A 22,262-nucleotide genomic window follows, 5' to 3' on the forward strand; every position below is an offset into this window, starting at 1 on the left:
TGGACTATCCATGTCTTCTTTGAGCAGCCCAAAAATTAAGCTAAAAACACAAACAAATGACTCCTTCACCCTCATCTCCTCTCACTCCTGTGGATCTGGTGACCTTACGGGTGCACAGAAACAATCCAGCAACCAGGAATAGTAGAGACCAACCAAATCCAGCATTTCCCGGTAACCAGCATCACGGTTTGGATTCCATGAACTGTGTTGTTTGAACATATTGGCAGTAAGTGATGTGACCGACGCAGAAGAATATTACATGAATGTGAACATTAACAGAACGTTATTTCCTGAGAAGAACTGGATTTAAGTAAATCAAGTCGCTTAGTATTCAAAGGGGTTGTCTGGTATTAAACTATTGTATACCTTTCTGTAGTATAGGAGTGTACATCAATGAGATCAGTGTTGTCTGGCACCCAGCAACCCCACCAATCAGCTGATATTTTCACTGGCAGCAGACAGGTGTAAGCAATGTAAGGAGTGGAACCCAGCTCTGTATATTGCTGGAGCAAATATCAGCTGACAGGTGGGGGTGTTGGACCTGACCATTCTCAAACTGATAACCTATCCTGGGGATAGATCATCAGGAATTTCATCCAGGAAAACGCCTTTAACATTTTCTCTGAAAATACAACTTTTTTTTTAGTACCTGCTTTGTTATGGGTCGATACAGGAAAAAAAATGCTCCATGTTTGCACATACTGTATTGAGTCTGGAGGACCATGTTCTGTGCATCAGGCACCAGGCTACGACAACTGACAATCTAATGTTGTAGTTTTATATGAGCTGTAGTGCCCAGAATATACAACTCCACCAACATGCATTGGAATACGGAGCTCCTGCTAACACTAATGCTAAAAATGTGCTTACAATCACTTCAGTTTTGGATTGTTACTAGTGATGAGTTAGCAGTAAACTGCTCGAGTGTTTGGTACTTAAATCGAGCAGGTCGCACGCTCGGACCTGCTTAACTCGAGTACCGAGTATAATGTAAGTCAATGAAGGACTTGAGCATTCTTCCGGGAGACCTGCACTCGACGGCCAGGTAGGTGGACGATGAGAGAGAGTTCTCTATTAGTAAAGAGGGAGCTCATTTAATGCAGAATTAGCTGAGCCACACTGCAATGAAGCTGGGAATTCCCCTACTGGGAGAGCAGGGACTCCTCAGACTCTTTGTGAGTTGAAGAGCTTCCGGGGGCATGGTCTCTCTCTTCCTGTAAGAAGCTCACTTGAAACATCTGAGCCCCACATCACACTGAAGCCAGGTATATCCATCCATCTCCACATCCATATCCACCCACGATATGGAGATAGATATGGAGAGACAGATGGATATACCTGGCTTCAGTGCAGCGCGCGGCTCAGATGATTCAAGTGAGCTTCTTACAGGAAGAGAGAGACCATGCCCCCGGAGCTCTTCAACTCACAAAGAGTCTGAGGAGTCCCTGCTCTCCCAGCAGGAGAATTCCTGGCTTCAGTGCAGCTCAGCCGATTCAGAATCAAATGGTCTTATTACAGGGACCCCACTCCAGCACCACGCAATACTCGGCACTGCTCAATACTCGATAGAGCACCCCAACGCAGGGTCGAGTATCAAGCAGTGCCGAGCACGCTCGCGCATCAGTAATTGTTACCAAGTTGTGAAAGGAAAAAAAAAAAAAGAATGAGGGCCACATACCTGGATTAATAGAACCTCATTCATACTGCACATTACAGCATACAGTATCAATCACATTACCTGTTCATGGCTTGGATTTTTAGGCCCTCCTCAATACTATGGCTTAGCGCTTGCTGATTGTTATGTTTGCTGATCCTGGCCAGAACTCTTTCCTGATGAGCTTCATATTCATCTCGACTCGGATAGATTTTACTTATCAGGGCATCAAAGTTTGGGTCTGGTCGTAGTGATCTTTTGGATACCAGCTTTTTACGACACGTCGGACATTCCTTATTTCTGTTTGAAAAAATATTATGGCAGTGTAAAAAATAAGTGAACTAGTAAACCACGTAAATAACACTTAAATGGGATACATCCTTAGGTTTGAAAACAAAAACTATATAAAATACTAAATAGATCTCTTGGACCTGAAGAGGCTGGTGTTTGTCTTTAAAAGAAATGAAAGAACGAAAATAATCCTTTTTTGAAAGTTTTAGCTTAAGGGGATTCGCCGACAAGCTGTGCAAAATGCCAGTCACATATTTCTGGTGGCAATCCATCTTAGGCACGCATTAGGACGGGTTTGCCTGAAGGAACACTACCAAGACAAATATTGTGAGCGATGTAAGTGTGTGCTTACACTGATGTTTTTCTGGGTTTTCAGAGCAGAAACTCTCCAAATTCCAATCAAAACTTGTGGTTTTGAACTCTTCATGTTTTTTGAAGTGTTTCTGCCCCAAATACGCTGCAAAAAAAACACTCAGTATGAATACACCCTTAATACAAGCTTCTGTCATGTTGAAGAGCAGCATTAGGAATGAGCAAAACTGATCTTCTCCCTCAGCCCAACAGGTTTACAGCTGGACACAGAGCAGGGCTAAAGTAGAATGGACTTTTTCCCCTGCTTCAGTTTGGCTCCATGCTCAGTTGTCAACTCATTCTGCTCAGTCAGCCTCTGTGCCCTACTGTAAAGCTGTCAGTTTGACTCACCAGAACGGGTCTCCTGCGTCGGTCCTGTTCTGTGTTCAGGCTGAAAGAGCAGATCAGTTATGCTCATTCATGATGCCACTACTGAGCATGATAGGACATTGTTCTAAAATCACGCAAAGACATGTATCTATATCAGGCTTTCTTCAGACTACTTGTTCCAATACATGCCAAGGACGCGTTGCAGCTTGAGTTATGTGATGGGAGATATTTCAGGCAACTTCTTAGTAGAAGTTGGAAGTCCACTTAGCTAGCTTGATTGACAGAACCTCAGTATCCCTTATGCTGCTGAGATCCCACACTGCTCAGTATGAGCTGTCGCTGCCAGTCAAGCTGGGTTGGCAGAGACTGAATACACTTGGACACCAGCTATATCAATCAATTGCTGGACTCACAAAATGCTCATTCTAAAGAAGCACTCCCACAAAACTTTGTATTGCCTACACCTGAGTAAATGTATATGTAGTGTAGTTTAAGTGTGGTAATATACTCATCGGCCGCCAGCTTCTCTGGTGTCCTGCACCTCTACAGTCCTCTTCCGAGTCACGTGACTGAAGTTCTGATTCTCCACATCACACTGGGATCTGTGCGTGAGCCAGAAGTCGTTTTTACAATATAATCCTATGGAGCGCAGGAACAAGGCTCCATACATTGTAATATTGACTTCCATCTCACACATAAACCCCAGTGTGAGTCAGTGAGTTGGAATAGAAGTCAGATGACAAAGAAGAGGACTGAAGCGGTGCTGAAAACTGGAGAAGACGGTGCACAGTAAGTATAGCACTGCATTTACACCACTCTACATATACATTTACACAGGTTTAGGAAATAAAAAGGGAGTTCTTCTTTAATATCAGAATTATACAGCCATTCTAACATGGTTTTTCATAGTAAGTACACCAGCCTACTTAACCCCTTCACGACATATGATGTAAACTAACATCATATGTTGAGTCCCTGTCTTTGCTACGGGCTCACATGCAGAGCCCGCATCTTTCCCGGCTGATGATGGCTGAGTTATTCAGCCGTCATCTGCTTCTAACATCTCCACCCACGGCTGTTATCATGTTAAATGCTGCTGTCAATCTTGTGTCCTTGTGATTACACAAGAATCCTATGGTTCTTGTGTAATCTTTACTTTCAGTTTGGAGACAATGATATGCTCGTGCTTCGAGGTGGCCTGTGAGGGGGGGCTCTATCTGGTTCTCTGCTTACATATTCATCTGTATGCTCTTAAGACAGCACACTGTGCCTTCACTGACCTGCCTCCTATTTTACCTAGCTCCGCACTAATAGATGCATTATGTAAAATAGGGGGCAGGTCACTTAATGATTAGAGAGCTGTCATAAGAGCATACAGATGAATATGTAAGCAGAGAACCAGATAGAGCGCCCCCCACAGGCCGCCCCAGAGCACAAGCATATCATTAACTCCAAACTGAAAGTAAAGCTTACACAAGAACCACAGGACGGATTTCATCAACCAAGGTATCATATTAATCAGTGTAATGGCGCCCACCTGACAGTGTATGTAGTTTACTGAGCACAATCCTGCTGACAGGTGCACTTTAAAATGGGTGCTCTGAAGCTAACATTTATTTTAATCCTAAATGTCTGTCTATTTAATGTCATAATCTAATCTCTTTTCTAACAAAGTCCCTAATGTCACTTGTGAAGCCAGTACTGGCCTCTGCATGCTGGGTTATCTCCTTACATAAAAGCTGACCGTGTGCACTGTTCGTAGTTCGCGAAGAGTTAGTGAAGTCACGGTGCATAGTGACGAGATCCTGCTGAGCATACCTTGGAATTGACAACCGACACATGCTCAGTAGAACAGGGACTATCGCAGCCCCTAATATGGAGGTCACCGTTGACACTTCGCTTTAGGGAGGGGGCAGAGACTGCAACCTCTGCCCCCTGATGATGACGACTCGCTGAGTATCCCAGCATGCACTGGGGGTTCTCAAATGAAAAATGAAAATGAAATGGTTTTATGGTATTTTAACTTTTATCACTCTGATCGCTGGTATAATGCATTGCAATGTTTTATACCTATCAGTGTTACACTGACAAGCCTCTTAGACCATACACCCAGCATGGTCTAACAGGCTTGCCGCAGCTGGCAAACCCAGAGGTCGTCATGACGACCCCGGGTTGCCATGACAACGTCACGGGGTGGGGGACGGGGGCGCCGATCAGACAGGAGAGGGAACCCCCTCCCTGCCTTCTAAATGTTGTGATCGATATCGATTGTGGCATTTGGGGGGGTTAAACAGCCAGAGACAGCGAGAGCACCGCTCCAGGCTGTGAGAGATGAGTCTCAGCGGCGATCACCCGGGCATACCTCCTGTGCCATGCACGAACATCATGACGTACCTATACGTCATCAGTAGGGAACCCCTATCCGACCATGACGTATAGATACGTCAAATTTCGTGAAGTGATTAAACCTCCTAGAGCAGGTCAGGTGCCTGGCTGTTAGACATAGCTGGGGACAAGACAGAACTGGTCACTACTTCTACCTGTTATGTTGCTGGCCACACGGCGGTCAGTGTGAGTTATGTAGTGTGTAGAAGCATTGGCACTACCTATGCTTCTATATGACCATGCGATCACATGATCGCTGTGTGTCTGCCAGCATTTCAGAAGTGCTGGGTCCTAGCAGAGCCAGGTCAGCTCTGTCAATGACTTCTGTCTCCCCAGTGGGCTTTTTTTTCCCCTGTACTTGGGGCTTCTATGGATGGAGTAACTACAGTGGAATTAAAATGATAAAATGTTCCTCACAGATCTTTGTTGAAATAAAAAAACTAAAAAAAATTATAAACAAACAGCTCTGGCAAAAATGAAGAGACCATTGCAAAATTTTCAGTTTCTCTGATTTTTCTCTTTATAGGTATATTTTTGAGTAAAATGTACATTGTTGTTTTAGTCTAAAAACTACTGACAACATGTCTCCGAAATTCAAAGCTAAAAATTTTGTATTTATTTGCAACAAATGATAAAGCGTCAAAATACTAAAAAAGAAAGTGCTTTCAGACCTCAAATTACTCATGTTTTAACTGTGAAATCAATATTAGGCAATATTTGGTGGACTAACCATGATTTTTAATCACAGCTTTCATTCGTCTTGGCATGCTTTCCACCAGTCTTTCCATGCTTTCCAATAGAAAACTGTTCAGTGGTCTCTTAATTTTTACCAGAGCTGGCAATATAATATAATATAATATTATATATATATATATATATATATATATATATATATATATATATATATATATATATATATATTTGGGAAGCTAGAAAAATGTGCTCTACATAATAAAAACAAACTCAAATTACCCATGTCTATTTACTTTCAGCCTTTTTACATGATAAACAACAAAGGTGTCATAATTAATAAATTAGTAAATGGCATTACAGAAAACAAAAATAAAATTTAGAAGATTACAGAGACGTTCGCCAATTCAAAAAGTGAATTGCCCAGGGCAGATAGCGTGGAAATCTCTGTATGTTGCTCTTCTGGCCTACTGAAGTAGATGTATGCATGGCCCCCTCATCCTCAATCCTTGTATGTACTGTACAGACCAAAAGTTTGGACACACCTTCTCATTTAAAGATTTTTCTGTATTTTCATAACTTTGAAAATTGTACATTCACACTGGAGGAGTCAAAACTATGAATTAACACATGTGAAATTATATACTTAACAAAAAAGTGTGAAACAGCTGAAAATATGTCTTATATTTTAGGTTCTTCAAAGTAGCGACCTTTTGCTTTGATGACTGCTTTGCACACTCTTGGCATTCTCTTAATGCGCTTCAAGAGGTAGTCACCGGAAATGGTCTTCCAACAATCTTGAAGGAGTTCCCAGAGATGCTTAGCACTTGTTGGCCCTTTTGCTTTCACTCTGCGGTCCAGCTCACCCCAAACCATCTCGATTGGGTTCAGGTCTGGTGACTCTGGAGGCCAGGTCATCTGGCGTAGCACCCCATCACTCTCCTTCTTGGTCAAATAGCCCTTACACAGCCTGGAGGTGTGTTTGGGGTCATTGCCTTGTTGAAAAATAAATGATGGTCCAACTAAACGCAAACCGGATGGAATAGCATGCCGCTGCAAGATGCTGTGGTAGCCATGCTGGTTCAGTATGCCTTCAATTTTGAATAAATCCCCAACAGTGTCACCAGCAAAGCACCCCCACACCATCAAACCTCCTCCTCCATGCTTCACGGTGGGAACCAGGCATGTAGAGTCCATCCGTTCACCTTTCCTGCATCGCACAAAGACACGGTAGTTGGAACCAAAGATCTCAAATTTGGACTCATCAGACTAAAGCACAGATTTCCACTGGTCTAATGTCCATTCCTTGTGTTCTTTAGACCAAACAAGTCTCTTCTGCTTGTTGCCTGTCCTTAGCAGTGGTTTCCTAGCAGCTATTTTACCATGAAGGCCTGCTGCACAAAGTCTCCTCTTAACAGTTGTTGTAGAGATGGGTCTGCAGCTAGAACTCTGTGTGGCATTGACCTGGTCTCTAATCTGAGCTGCTATTAACCTGCGATTTCTGAGGCTGGTGACTCGGATAAACTTATCCTCAGAAGCAGAGGTGACTCTTGGTCTTCCTTTCCTGGGGCGGTCCTCATGTGAGCCAGTTTCTTTGTAGCGCTTGATGGTTTTTGCAACTGCACTTGGGGACAGTTTCAAAGTTTTACCAATTTTTCGGACTGACTGACCTTCATTTCTTAAAGTAATGATGGCCACTCGTTTTTCTTTACTTAGAATTTGAATGATGGCAAGAAAAAAGCAGCTAACAGTCTATTCAGTAGGACTATCAGCTGTGTATCCACCAGACTTCTGAACACAACTGATGGTCCCAACCCCATTTATAAGGCAAGAAATCCCACTTATTAAACCTGACAGGGCACACCTGTGAAGTGAAAACCATTTCCGGTGACTACCTCTTGAAGCTCATCAAGAGAATGCCAAGAGTGTGCAAAGCAGTCATCAAAGCAAAAGGTGGCTACTTTGAAGAACCTAGAATATAAGACATATTTTCAGTTGTTTCACACTTTTTTGTTAAGTATATAATCCACATGTGTTAATTCATAGTTTGATGCCTTCAGTGTGAATGTACAATTTTCATAGTCCTGAAAATACAGAAAAATCTTTAAATGAGAAGGTGTGTCCAAACTTTTTGTCTGTACTGTATGTATGTATGGCACCCCTCATCCCCAATCCTGGTATGCATGGCCCCTCATCCTCAATCCTGGTATGCATGGCACCCCTCATCCCCAATCCTGGTAAGCATGCTCCCCCATCCAGGTAAGAATGGCCCCCATCCTTGTATGTATGGTACCCCTCATCCTCCTATACTGGTATGTATGGTACCCCTCATCCTCCAATCCTGGTATGTATGGTACCCCTCATCCTCCAATCCTGGTATGTATGGTACCCCTCATCCTCCAATCCTGGTATGTATGGTACCCCTCATCCTCCAATCCTGGTATGTATGGTACCCCTCATCCTCCAATCCTGGTATGTATGGTACCCCTCATCCTCCAATCCTGGTATGTATGGTACCCCTCATCCTCCAATCCTGGTATGTATGGTACCCCTCATCCTCCAATCCTGGTATGTATGGTACCCCTCATCCTCCAATCCTGGTATGCATGGTACCCCTCATCCTCCAATCCTGGTATGTATGGTACCCCTCATCCTCCAATCCTGGTATGCATGGTACCCCTCATCCTCCAATCCTGGTATGCATGGTACCCCTCATCCTCCAATCCTGGTAAGCATGCTCCCCCATCTAGGTAAGAATGGCCTCCATCCTTGTATGAATGGCCCCCTCTCATCCCCAATCCTGGTATACATGGCCCCCCATCACTGCACACATGAAAAAAAAAAAATAAACACTTATACTCACCTTCCTTCCTCACCTCTGCATCCTGTATGCCAGCAGCTCATGTCAGCATCTGAGCAGCCCATGACATCACTGCCATGCGCCCTCAGACGCTGAGGTGAGGTCCTAGGATATTCACTCCTCTCCACACTGGGACTATGTGCGTGGAGAGGAGTGAATATGTATTTTCTTTAATAGCTGGTACTGTCAATCGCAGCCGCAGTTCAGCACTCCTCTGTGCCCGCTATTAAAGAAAATGCATATTCACTCTTCTCCACTCCCATGGGCGTGGAGAAGAGTGAATATTCACTAACCTTTAGTGGCGGGCACACGTGGTAGCTGCAGCAGCAGCTAATGCCTGTGCACCGCTTCTCTGCCGCCGCCACCACCCCCCCCAACCACCAGAGTATAAGCCGAGGGGGGTTTTTTCAGCACAAAAAATGTGCTGAAAAAGTCGGCTTATTCTGAGTATATACGGTACAACTTCAGCTAATTTTTTTCTCAGACTCACCTAAACATTAAGCTTTTTATGTAGTAAGAGAGATTATAATATATATATATATATATATATATATATATATATATATATATATATATACACACACACACACACACACACACACATATATACACACACACATTTCATACATGTAACAAAAAACCCTATACAATGGGTATTCACATGACTAAATCTGGAGAATAAATTCAAGAAGTTATGTTAGTGTACAAGGTGAATAGTTGAAAGTATAAACAAAACAAAAAAAAAACACATTTTTTTTTCTATATTTACAATGCAAAAACTAAAAAAATACATATAAAATAATTTTTATGTATCCATACAAAATATAACTTTTATGTATCCATACAGCGCTCATACAACAGAACCTCATTCAGCCACATCAATGAAAAAAAAAAAAAACTTTGAAGAGAAGCGAAAGAAAAAGACATTTGGCAGAATATTGAGGGCCTTTCTGGCCTCATCATCAAGGAGTCAAAGATCATCTTCAATTATTGTAACATAAATCCAAACAAATGGTAGAAAATAAAAATGAAGACTGTGTGGCACCGCATATGTTCTGGCGCAGCGCCGCCCCTGGCGTTACGTACCCACTCCTGAGAGCGGTGATGATACAGTCGGCACAGAAGCGGTGCAGACACTCCTTGGTTGTCATCGTGTTCTTCAGCATGTCCAGGCAGATGGGACACATCAGCTCACTGTGCAGGCTTCTCGGGGACACTACAATTTCTAAGCCATCTGTAATTGCTTCCTGTTAAAAGATAAGTGACTGATTAAACTGCAGAATAGGAGCAATAAGGGCACACTCCTGGTGCATGTCAGACGACTACCTGTGGTGTCCGCTGCAGCTCGTAAAGGCTCAGCTCCCATGTTTTGCTCAATGGTTGAGCCCCATTGGTTTGGACAGCCTGAGACATGGTTACTGAAAGGAAGAATGACACCAGAATAGTGTTAGTGTGAAGCACCTACAATAAGTGACGGTAGGGTTAAAGGGATTATTCGGGACTTTGCTTAATTCCCATTGGGCTGAGCACTTATCGGCAGGTAGTTGCTAACCACTTGCGTTTGCTGATCTTTTCCCACTTAGCAGTCACGGACAGCTCCTGGCAGCCATGCTGCTGCTTCCCAAGACGTAATCTACAGAGCGGCTCCTTCTCTCCTGCTCTGTCGACGGGACATCACTGCTGACATTATGCTGATTGACAGCTGTCTCCCTGCTCTCTGACCACATGTAGCAGGCTGTCAATCAGCATAACGTCAGCAGTGACGCCTCAGTGACAGAAGATGAGGAAGAGCTGCTCTGTTGACATAGGGTCAAAGTAAGCATCAGAATCGCTGCCTGAGCCAGGAGAGATCTTTACAGGGTAGAACAAGTAGTTACCTACTCCCCGCTGGTAAATTCTTAGCCCCAAAGGAAAAAAAAAGCCCCCAAAAAATATTAGATGAATATTGGTCAAAGCCGACAATGTCAGTGGTAACAGCCGTCCATTTCTTAAAAATGGTGTCCTGATCCGGGGGGCGGCAGATGAAGGCTCAGCTTGTAGGATGCCAACATACTCAAGACTGTTGTTCTCACAGGAAATAAACCCTACCAATTGTATCCGACAATGGTTTACTGTCCTCCTCCCACTAACACCACATGCACGCTCACCTGCTTTGTGTGTGCATGTTTGTAGGGGTGGAGAGGAAAAGCTGCCTAAAGTGTATGGCCATTTGTACCCAACAGAACAATGCTTGTAGATTAATTCACTTATATAGCGCTATGATATTCCACAGCACTTTACACACATCACCATCACTGGGGCTCACAACCTAAATTCCCTATCAATCTGTCTTTGGAGTGTGGGAGGAAACCCATGCAAACACGGGGAGAACATACAAACTCCTTGCAGATGTCGTCCCCCAGGACCCCAAATGCTGTAAGGCTGCAGTGTGAAGACAACCTAAATCACCCCCCCCATCAGTACAGCAGCGATCCTGCCCAGTCTCAGAGCGCCAGCACTGAGGATACGTGCACACGTCTATCAGGCGGGTGACACCTCAGGTTTCCCTGCAGACTCTTTTCTGATTGTTTCCTGGACACTTATGACGTTATTGATCGTCGGGGGGTTTTGTTGTGTTTCTTACTGGCATTTTATGACTTTTTGTAATGCTATACAATGAGGAAACAGCTACCAAATTCCCTCAGAAAGCCATGGGGGCGTCTTCTGGGTGCTTTGTGGCATCCATTGTCTTCTATTGTAAAGTGTGGAGCGTCCCCAGACGCCTGAAGAACAGTTGCTCACTTATTTTAAAATCATTACATTTTTAGAAACCGGAAAGGATGAAAAGCCTGGCCATGTGAACAGCGAGTGGCACAGAACTGTAGATGGTCACTGTGACGATACAACTCAAAATCTTAGTTAGCCAGACGATTAGATTTGTTAATCCAAGAGAAATACCTTTTTGTGTTTTATTAGAGATTGCTGGCGTGTTTTACTAATGTTCTGCTTGCTCATCCAGTTTATATACACTAATTTAACTTATAAAGAGTCCAGCATTCCACTAATCTCATTAGTATCTCAGGACACTAACCATTGTTCAAAAAAATCATCTAGGCCCATTGTGTAAGAGTTGAAAGAAGATCCGGCGGAGCCTTCACCACAGGAAGTCTCACATGTAGACCCAGGTGATGCAGTCCACCTGAGAGAGATACCTCCACTAATGCACACTTAGCTTTGGGGGAAGAGGGTGAGAGCAATTCTGCCATTGAGGGGGCTGAGCCCAGAGAAGCAGAAGGGGCATGTGTTTTTGTAGCAGTCAGACTAGGGACAGAGAATCAAGGAGCTTCAGAAACACTTTACAAGGAAAATCAGAGACATCCATAAGGAAAGTAGATGGACAGCATGGCACCCAAAGAGACACAGATTTGTATTCTACATGATTCTAGTCAAAGGGTATCGGCCCTGACTAGAAAGATACGAATTTGCTCCATTTGACCATCAGAGAGACAGGGATACATTTTGGGGAGACCAGGAGAGGACGAAGAAGTCGCCTGGCCCCATGGATATGTTGTTTGGGGTTGCCAGGAGGGACCCACGGGTCGCCTGCAATCCCCAGAGACATTCGGAGAAGCCAGATTGGGACCCACCAGTCATCTGGCCCCATGGAAACTCTTGGAGAGGCCAGGTTGGGACCCTCGGGTCTCCTGGCCTTGTACCTCGATGGACTATCAGCTTCCTAAGCTTGCAGCTACCTTCTCTCTGTGGGGGCCCGCCACAACTGGGGGCCCTCAGGTTGAGGTAGTCGGCCATGGAAGTCTCCAAAGCTGCAGCTGTTCTATCTCAGGCAGACGGAAAAGGAAGGGTGAGACTGTGTAATGTTGTACCATCTTGGGTCTTTGCTGGGACTGTTCTATGTTTTTATTGTCCGCTTTGTGGTTCAATCAAGTATTACCACGCTGTTTTACCAGCACCCTGTTTTGTCTGAGTAGCGTTACGCCAACGGAACACTTCAGGTCTTCACAGTCACAGTTTTGAGTCAGCGCTTCTCCAGGCGCAGATGCCAGGTGCACATACCATCACTGTGGGCTGCCCCCCAGCCGGGCTACACAACATGTAGTGGGGTCACCACCGCCATCCGTTACCCCACACAGGGCTCAGGTCATTGTCTACGCTGTGACTGTAGGCGCACACAGGCATGGACAGGGGCTGCTCTGTGGTGCCTGGCTGTTTGGGAACTGCAAGTCTCAGCATGCTGTCAGGAGAGAGGATTACAGCCTCTGGAGGAGGCCCATATAAGCGGCTGCTCCCAGGCCACTACTGACGGGTGGCAATCAGCTGCCAGGCTGGACTGATACCGGGAGATAAATAGGTCGGACACACTGCACCGACCCCCCAGCTGTGCATGCAGCCGGCATCAGCAGCGGTTCTTACCCTGTGCAGACAGCGGTGGGCACAGCGCCCGTCTCCGCAGACAATGGCATCCCCTGCACAGCACACAGCGGCGGCTGATCACAGCCAGCACAACGTCCCCGGCAACATGGAGGCACATGAGGAAGGAGCCCGTACTCACACTGCGCTCGGCGGGACGCGGTCTGCAGACAGGCGGAGGACAAGCGGAGAGCTGCGGCTAGCACTGCACCGACACAATATGGCGCGGGCCCAGCAGCATCCGCAATGGAGCTCGGGAAGATGCTGCACACAGTGATGGGAGGGAGGACGGAGGAGGAGGCGGAAAGGGAAGGACGGAAGAGGCGACAACAACCGCTCACCATAGGGAAGGAAACGGGTGACTGTCGCAGGGAGGTGAGTGCAGCGTGTGATTACAGGTACAGGGTACAGATGTAACGGTGGCTATGTGTGCGGAGTATACATGTATTACTGCAGGCTATGTATATGAAGACTTCATAGTGTACACTGTGTGACTGTGTGCGGAGTATACATGTATTACTGCAGGCTATATATACATACAGACCAAAAGTTTGGACACACCTTCTCATTTAAAGATTTTTCTGTATTTTCATGACTTTGAAAATTGTACATTCACACTGAAGGCATCAAAACTATGAATTAACACATGTGGAATTATATACTTAACAAAAAAGTGTGAAACAACTGAAAATATGTCTTATATTCTAGGTTCTTCAAAGTAGCCACCTTTTGCTTTGATGACTGCTTTGCACTCTCTTGGCATTCTCTTGATGAGCTTCAAAAGGTAGTCACCGGAAATGGTTTTCACTTCACAGGTGTGCCCTGTCAGGTTTAATAAGTGGGATTTCTTGCCTTATAAATGGGGTTGGGACCATCAGTTGTGTTGTGCAGAAGTCTGGTGGATACACAGCTGATAGTCCTACTGAATAGACTGTTAGAATTTGTATTATGGCAAGAAAAAAGCAGCTAAGTAAAAAAAACATGTGGCCATCATTACTTTAAGAAATGAAGGTCAGTCAGTCTGAAAAATTGGGAAAACTTTGAAATTGTCCCCAAGTGCAGTTGCAAAAACCATCAAGCGCTACAAAGAAACTGGCTCACATGAGGACCGTCCCAGGAAAGGAAGACCAAGAGTCACCTCTGCTTCTGAGGATAAGTTTATCTGAGTCACCAGCCTCAGAAATCGCAGGTTAATAGCAGCTCAGATTAGAGACCAGGTCAATGCCACACAGAGTTCTAGCAGCAGACACATCTCTTCAACAACTGTTAAGAGGAGACTTTGTGCAGCAGGCCTTCATGGTAAAATAGCTGCTAGGAAACCACTGCTAAGGACAGGCAACAAGCAGAAGAGACTTGTTTGGGCTAAAGAACACAAGGAATGGACATTAGACCAGTGGAAATCTGTGCTTTGCTCTGATGAGTCCAAATTTGAGATCTTTAGTTCCAACCACCGTGTCTTTGTGCGACGCAGAAAAGGTGAACGGATGGACTCTACATGCCTGGTTCCCACCGTGAAGCATGGAGGAGGAGGTGTGATGGTGTGGGGGTGCTTTGCTGGTGACACTGTTGGGGGTTTATTCAAAATTGAAGGCATGCTGAACCAGCATGGCTACCACAGCATCTTGCAGCGGCATGCTATTCCATCCGGTTTGTGTTTAGTTGGACCATCATTTATTTTTCAACAGGACAATGACCCCAAACACACCTCCAGGCTGTGTAAGGGCTATTTGACCAAGAAGGAGAGTGATGGGGTGCTACGCCAGATGACCTGGCCTCCACAGTCACCAGACCTGAACCCAATCGAGATGGTTTGGGGTGAGCTGGACCGCAGAGTGAAGGCAAAAGGGCCAACAAGTGCTAAGCATCTCTGGGAAGTCCTTCAAGATTGTTGGAAGACCATTTCCGGTGAGTACCTCTTGAAGCTCATCAAGAGAATGCCAAGAGTGTGCAAAGCAGTCATCAAAGCAAAAGGTGGCTACTTTGAAGAACCTAGAATATAAGACATATTTTCAGCTGTTTCACACTTTTTTGTTAAGTATATAATTCCACATGTGTTAATTCATAGTTTTGATGCCTTCAGTGTGAATGTACAATTTTCAAAGTCATGAAAATACAGAACAATCTTTAAATGAGAAGGTGTGTCCAAACTTTTGGTCTGTACTGTACATACACAGTGAAGGAAATAAGTATTTGATCCTTTGCTGTTTTTGTAAGTTTGCCCACTGACAAAGACATGAACAGTCTGTAATTTTAAGGGTAGGTTAATTTTAACATTGAGAGACAGAATATCCAAAAAAAAAATCACATTGTATAAATTAAATACATTTATTTGCATTTTGCAGTGAGAAATAAGTATTTGAGCCCTCTGGCAAACAACACTTACTTAAAGGGGTTGTCCACTACTTTTACATTGATGCCCTATCCAATTGAATAGGAGGCGGACGTGCAGTACACCGCGGCAGCCACTACCACTTGACTGCGGAGCCCCGCAGGTGAGCACTCGCAGCCGCCGCCGACAGCTGATCGGCAAGGGTGCCGCGTTTGGGACCCTGGCCAATCATACATTAATGCCCTATCCTACGGATAGGACATCAATGTAAAAGTAGTGGACAACTTCTTTAATACTTGGTGGCAAAACCCTTGTTGGGAAGCACAGCAGTCAGACTTTTTTTTTTAGTTAATGATGAGGGTTGTGCACATGTCAGGAGGAATTTTGGTCCACTCCTCTTTGCAGATCATCTCTAAATCATTTAGATTTTGAGGCTGTCGCTTGGCAACTCGGAGCGTCAACTCCCTTCATAAGTTTTCTATGGGATTAAGGTCTGGAGACTGGCTAGGCCACTCCATGACCTTTAATGTGCTTCTTTTTGAGCCATTCCTTTGTTGCCTTGGCTGTATGTTTTGGGTCATTGTCTTGCTGGAAGACCCAGCCACGACCCATTTTTAATGTCCTGGCGGACGGAAGGAAGTTGTCACTCAGGATTTTACTTTACATGGCTCCATCCATTCTCCCATTGATGCTGTGAAGTAGTCCTGTGCCCTTAGCAGAGAAACACCCCCAAAACATAATGTTTCCGCCTCCATGCTTGACTATGGGGGACTGTGTTCTTTAGATCATAGGCAGCATTTCTCTTCCTCCAAACACAGCGAGTTGAGTTAATGCCAAAGAGCTGAATTTTTGTCTCATCTGACCACAGCACCTTCTCCCAATAACTCACAGAATCATCCAGGGATTCATTGGCAAACTTCAGACAGGCCTGCACATGTGCCTTCTTGAGCAGGGGGACCTTGCGGGCACTGCAGGATTTTAAACTAGGGCTGTGGAGTCGGTAAGCCAAACCTCCAACGCCTCAATTTCCATGCCTCACGACTCCGACTCCCTCATACATGACTCATGTTTAAGTGATAAATTTACTGTAGCACAGATTCATCTCAGCTAAAAGTCTAGACCCTTAGATCAGGAATAGGACAGACCTTTCATAACTTTCCCAAATTATTATGAATTCGGTCTATTTTATACAGACGCCGACTCCACAGCCCTGTTTTAAACCTTTAAGGTGTAATGTGTTAGCAATGGTTTTCTTGGTGACTGTGGTCCCAGCTGCCTTGAGATCATTAACAAGTTCCCCCTGTGTAGTTTTAGGCTGATCTCTCACCTTCCTCATGATCAAGGATACCCCACGAGGTGAGATTTTGCATGGTGCCCCAAATCGCTGTCGATTGACAGTCATTTTGCATTTCTTCCATTTTCTTACTATTCCACCAACAGTTGTCTCCTTCTCACCCAGCGTCTTTACTTAAGGTTTTGTAGCCCATTCCAGCTTTGTGCAGGTCTATGATCTTGTCCCTGACATCCTTAGAAAGCTCTTTCGTCTTGCCCATATTGTAGAGGTTAGAGTCTGACTGATTAATTGAGTCTGTGGACAGGAGTCTTTTATACAGGTGTCTATTTAGGCTGTGTGCCAACTATGCGTTTTTTAAGCGTTTCCACAGCGGCAATTCCTCTGCAGAAACGCATAAAAAACGGTTGGTAGAAGGTCTGCCATGTTCCCCAATGATAATCTGCATGTGCTACGCACATGCTGCGGATTATCATTGCGGAGAAGTCTACAGCACTACCAATTATTTTGCGGAAGCGCGGAGTTTTCGCCACCATTAACTTGCATTGGAACGCATGTAATCTGCATCACTGCATCTGAAGATGCGGATTCCATGTGTTTCAATGTGCGGATGGTACCCGGGTTTGGAGAAGAGGAGACTCTCCTCCGCACCCGGGTACCATAGTACCTGTTAAATAAACAATAAAATAAAAAATATACATTATACTTACCTTCTGATGGCCCCCGGTGTCCTTAGCGATGCTTCTTAGCTTGCTGGCAGCTCGCGATGGTCTGAAAAGGACCTGCCGTGACATCATTTAGTCATGTGACGGGTCACACGACCGCTGACGTCGGCAGGTCCTTTAGTCTACCGCGAGCTGCCGGCAAGCCAGGACGCATCGGATAAAGACATCGGGGGCCATCAGAAGGTAAGTATATATTTATTTTTTACCATTCTTTCGGTCACACTACATAAATCCATGCCAGTCGCATGGATTTATATAGTGTGACCAAGTTGTCAAGCACTTTCCAAGTGATGCTAAAATCGCTTGGAAAGCGCTTGTCAACCCGCATGCGGAAATGCATGTGAAGAACGCTTCACATCCGCATGTCCCTGGCAGGAAAAACACATGTAAAATCCGCATACATTTTTTCTGCCAGGGAGATGCAGAAACGCTCAAGAAAAATCCGGAGCATTTCTGCATCGTGGGCACATAGCCTAAGGCTGTGTGCCCACGATGCGTTTTTTAAGCATTTCTGCAGCAGCAAAAACGCTACAGAAACGCTTAAAAAACGCTTGGTAGAAGGCCTGCCGTGTTTCCCAATGATAATCCGCATGTGCTGCACATGCTGCGGAAATTTCCGCTGCGGATCATCATTGCGGAAAAAAACGCAGCACTACCAATTATTTTGCAGAAGTGTTGCGTTTTCGCCGCCATTGACTTGCATTAGACCTCTCCAATTCCTCAAGACTGCATCTGTACTTGCGTAATTGGCGCGTTCTAATGTGCGGATGGTACCCGGGTGTAAAGGAGAGGAGAGTCTCATCCGCACCCAGGTACCATTAAAAAAGCTGAAAAGAAAAAATAAATATATACTTACCTTCCGGCGGCCCGCGCTGCGCTCCTCCTTGCTTCCCGGCACTTCGCAATGGAATGAAGGACCTGCACTGACGTCAGAGTCATGTGACGGGTCACGTGACGCTGACGTCGGCCGGTCCTTCACTCTACCACTGCCTGCAGCAGGGACGGTGAAGCAAGACAGCACGGGCCATCGGAGGGTAAGTATACATTTATTTTTTGACATTCTCTCGGTCACACTATATAAATCCATGCCTTTTGCATGGATTTATATAGTGTGACCAAGTTGTCAAGCACTTTCCAAGTGATGCTAAAATCGCCTGGAAAGCGCTTGACAACCCTCATGTGGAAATACATGTGAAGAACGCTTCACTTCCGCTTGTCCCTGGCAGGAAAACGCATGTACAATCCGCCTGCGTTTTTTTTCTGCCAGGGAGATGAAGAAACGCTCAGGAAAAAATCCTGAGCATTTCTGCATCGTGGGCACATAGCCTTAGCTTTCTTTAATGTAGGTAAGGAGTTGATTAGGAGCGTCTAACTGGTCTGTAGGAGCCAGAACTCATAATGGTTTGTAGGGGATCAAATGCTTATTTCTCACTGCAAAATGCAAATACATTTATCTGCAATGTGATTTTTTTTTTTGGGGGGGGGGGGGATATTCTACGTATCTCTCAATGTTAAAATTAACCTATCCTTAAAATTACAGACTCTTCATGTCTTTGTCAGTGGCCAAACTTACAAAAACAGCAAGGGATCAAATAATTATTTCCTTCACTGTATACAGGCTTCATAATGTATGTATACTGTGTTCGGAGTATACATGTATTACTGGAGGCTATATATACAGGGTGGGCCATTTATATGGATACACCTAAATTAAATGTGAATGGTTGGTGATATCAACTTCCTGTTTGTGGCACATAAGTATATGGAAGGGGGAAAACTTTTCCAGATGGGTGGTGACCGTGGCGGCCATTTTAAAGTCGGCCATTTTGGATCCAACTTTATTTTTTTCAATTGGAAGAGGGTCATGTGACACATCAAACTTATTGAGAATTTCATAAGAAAAACAATGGTGTGCTTGGTTTTAAAAATAATACTGCTACACAATGTCCACTACCATCCCGACTACACCACTACACAGCAAGTACATAATATTATAATATGACCAGTGCCTCTACATAAAAAACACACTGTATAAAGACCATCTGACTTCTCCCATTTCCAGCACCGTCCCCATCTATTACCGACCTGCACAACCTCCCCATGCTGCCGGCTCTTCCGACGTGGAACAGGGACCCGATACGTCAAAAATTATGTCATTACTATGATTACCCCTCCAACAATTAATGCTGTAAAGACTGTGTGCCAGATAGAGGGGGCCTATAAAAGTAATAGCATCCCATAGAAAGTAGTAAAGACCCCACTGTGCTACCTAGGAAGTAATAATGGCAGATATGCTCTTTTGAAAGTTATAACATCCAAAGTGTCCCCTCCAAGCAACAAATACCCTTGAGAACCCCCTTTAGGGTATGTGCGCATGATCAGGATTTGAAGCAGAAATTTCCTGATCGTTCCTGCATCTCCTTGGCAGGAAAAACGCTGGGCGTTCTTGATGCGTTTTTGTACATCAATGAATGCTTTTTGGAGCTAAATAAAGTTATATGGTGGGACATTGCTTAAACCCTTGGATTACTGTCAGATCTGGGGTGAGTATATTGGTTAATTTGAATGATTAAAGAATGTGTATGTTATATTTCAAATAAAGTATTTGCTCTCTGTCTGTGTGTTTATTTAACTCTTTACTTTACTTTACTTAGTTTTGGTCATGAAAAGGTCTGATTGACACCTTGTCATCACCAAACAAAAGAGCTGGGTGTCAGCTAGTCACATTCACCCAATCTTCATTAGCATTTCTATTCATGTAATTATGCAGCTGCTGTGAGCTGGTATTTTTAGCCTGGGAAGGCGCCTTTTGCAAACATGGTCCCTGGCCATTAGATAACATCTCACAGCTGGTTCATTAACCGCTACATCCCCCCGATCAGCACTCTGTAGCACTTTGGATGAAGTGCATTTTTGTTGTGTCCAAAACGTGGTGTTCTAATGCTGCACTTTTGTTGTGAGTACATGTGAATCCACCGCATATAATGACACTTCAATCGGTCAAAATCTGCAGTGGAGACTAGCTTGTCCGCTACAGAAATTGACATGCTGCGGGTGAGTTTTGGTACGTGGCCACGGTCAGGAGCCGCTGCAGGTTTGATGCTGCGTTTTTATACAGTGTCACACCCGCAGTGTCCAGATGTTACGGTATAGTGGATGGGATCTCTAGAAATCCCATGTCCACTAAATCAGGGCTGTGGAGTTGGAGTAGGTGTCCATTTTGGAGGAGTTGGAGTTGGTATAAAATAGACCAACTCCTAAAATATATAATAAATTGGGTACTGTAGTTCAATGCAGGATGTGCTGGAAATGTTTCCATAAGAATTTGGGGAAGTTATGAAATGTCCTATAAATGTCTGTTCTATTCTGATATAAGGGTCTAGACTTTTAGCTGAGATGAATCTGTGCTACAGTAAATTTATCACTTAAGCATGAGCCTTGTATGAGGGAGTCAGAGTCGTGGAGTTGAAGTCTGAGTCAGTGTCATGGAAATTGAGTTGGAGTCGAAGGTTTGGCTTACCGACTCCACAGCACTGTCCACTATGCGTGCATCAGAGGCTGCGGATCACCCATGGACACTGACATGCAGCGCGTCTTTCAGGACCGCAGCATGTCAAATTCTCTTACGGAGTCGCTAGTCTCCGCATCAGAAATTTGACCATTAGAATGTATAGAATGCGGTATATCTACATGGTTCAGTGAACCAGGGCTCTGGAGTCGGAGCCCATTTTGGTGGAGTTGGAGTCAGTATAAAATGGACCAACTCCGACTCCTAAAATATATAATAAATTGGGTACAGTAGTTCAATTCAGTTTGTGGGGAATATTTTTTCATAAGAATTTGGTAAAGTTATGAAATGTCCTATTCCTGATCTAAGGGTCTAGACTTTTAGCTGAGATGAATCTGTGCTACAGTAAATTTATCACTTAAACATGAGCCATGTATGAGGGAATCGGAGTCGTAGTCATGGAAATTGAGGAGTCGGAGGTTTGGCTTACCGACTCCACAACCCTGATGTGAGCACATGTGGATTTACCTGCGTTCAATAGAATGCAATGTTTTGGCCGCAGCAAAAATATGCGTCCAAAGCGCTGCTACATCGGGATCGTGGGCACAGAGCCTAAAATGTGTAAAAAAATAAATAAATAAAATAAAATAAAAAAATTTACGTGGGCTCCCGCGTCATTTTTATAACCAGCAGAGGGAAAGCCGACCACTGGAGGCTGATATTACTAGCCGGGGAAGGGGCCATTAGCCAACTATGTTCCCTGGCTATTAATATCAGCCCACAGCAGTTTGTTTAGCCTTTACTGGCTAGATTACAGGGTGACCCCAGAAAAAAATTGACATAGGGTCCCCCTATAAAATCTGACCAGCAAAGGTTAAACTAGACAGCTGCTGGCTGATATTAATAGCCAGGGAAGGGGTCCTAGATACTAGCCCCTTCAGCAGCTATTAATATCATCCCTCAGCAGCCCCAGAAATGGCACATCCATAAAATGCGCCAAATCTGGCACTTAGCCTCCTCTCTTCCTACTGCCCTGTAGCGATGGCGAGTGGGGTTGGGGTTCACGTCAGCGTTGTATTGGCGACTGACGGGAAGCTCAGGTTAGTAATGAAGGGCATCTATAAGACGCCCCCATTACTAGCCGAGTAGTAAAATGGTCGCCGCTTTTTCAATAAAAGACTCCCAGAATAAAGTATTTTAATCAAATAAACACACGGTTCTACAATTTTTTTTTTTATTACACTCCGTCTACGAAGCCGTCGATCTTCTGAAAAAAACGTAAAATAACAAACAACCATATCCCTCACCTGTCCGCCGTCAACGACTATCCGGGTCACTTCTACAGCAGTGACATCAGCCATCACTGCTGTAGAAGACAGCACTGTGTACTGACAGGGGTGTAAAATCACCCCTATCAATATACATGCTGCAGGAGGCCACT

At 44.6% G+C, this 22,262-nt stretch overlaps 2 protein-coding genes across 6 annotated transcripts in view; one reads left to right on the forward strand and one right to left on the reverse strand.

Moving 5' to 3' along the window:
- Nucleotides 1-13,241, reverse strand: part of RNF2 (ring finger protein 2) — a 30,002-nt gene extending 16,761 nt beyond the window's left edge. The window contains exons 1-4 of one of the 2 annotated variants that reach the window (XM_073642960.1): nt 13,111-13,241; nt 9,888-9,979; nt 9,648-9,808; nt 1,739-1,954 (exon numbers count right to left, since the gene is read on the reverse strand). In XM_073642960.1, coding sequence (XP_073499061.1) covers nt 1,739-1,954; nt 9,648-9,808; nt 9,888-9,974 — 464 coding nt within the window. In that variant the 5' untranslated portion in view covers nt 9,975-9,979; nt 13,111-13,241. Of the gene's footprint in view, nt 1-1,738; nt 1,955-9,647; nt 9,809-9,887; nt 9,980-12,971; nt 13,040-13,110 lie in introns of those variants that run through there. The other variant, XM_073642959.1, reaches the window with a different exon arrangement.
- LOC141156694 (uncharacterized) overlaps nt 12,975-22,262 on the forward strand; it is a 55,508-nt gene continuing 46,220 nt past the window's right edge. The window contains exon 1 of one of the 4 annotated variants that reach the window (XM_073642961.1): nt 12,975-13,366. In XM_073642961.1, the coding sequence (XP_073499062.1) occupies nt 13,215-13,366 (152 nt within the window). In that variant the 5' untranslated portion in view covers nt 12,975-13,214. The remainder of the gene's footprint in view (nt 13,367-22,262) is intronic. The other 3 variants (XM_073642964.1, XM_073642962.1, XM_073642963.1) reach the window with 3 other exon arrangements.

The sequence above is a fragment of the Phyllobates terribilis genome, unplaced genomic scaffold, assembly GCF_046119375.1.
Source record: "Phyllobates terribilis strain yellow unplaced genomic scaffold, ASM4611937v1 Scaffold_8__6_contigs__length_399053987, whole genome shotgun sequence".
NCBI lineage: Eukaryota > Metazoa > Chordata > Amphibia > Anura > Dendrobatidae > Phyllobates > Phyllobates terribilis.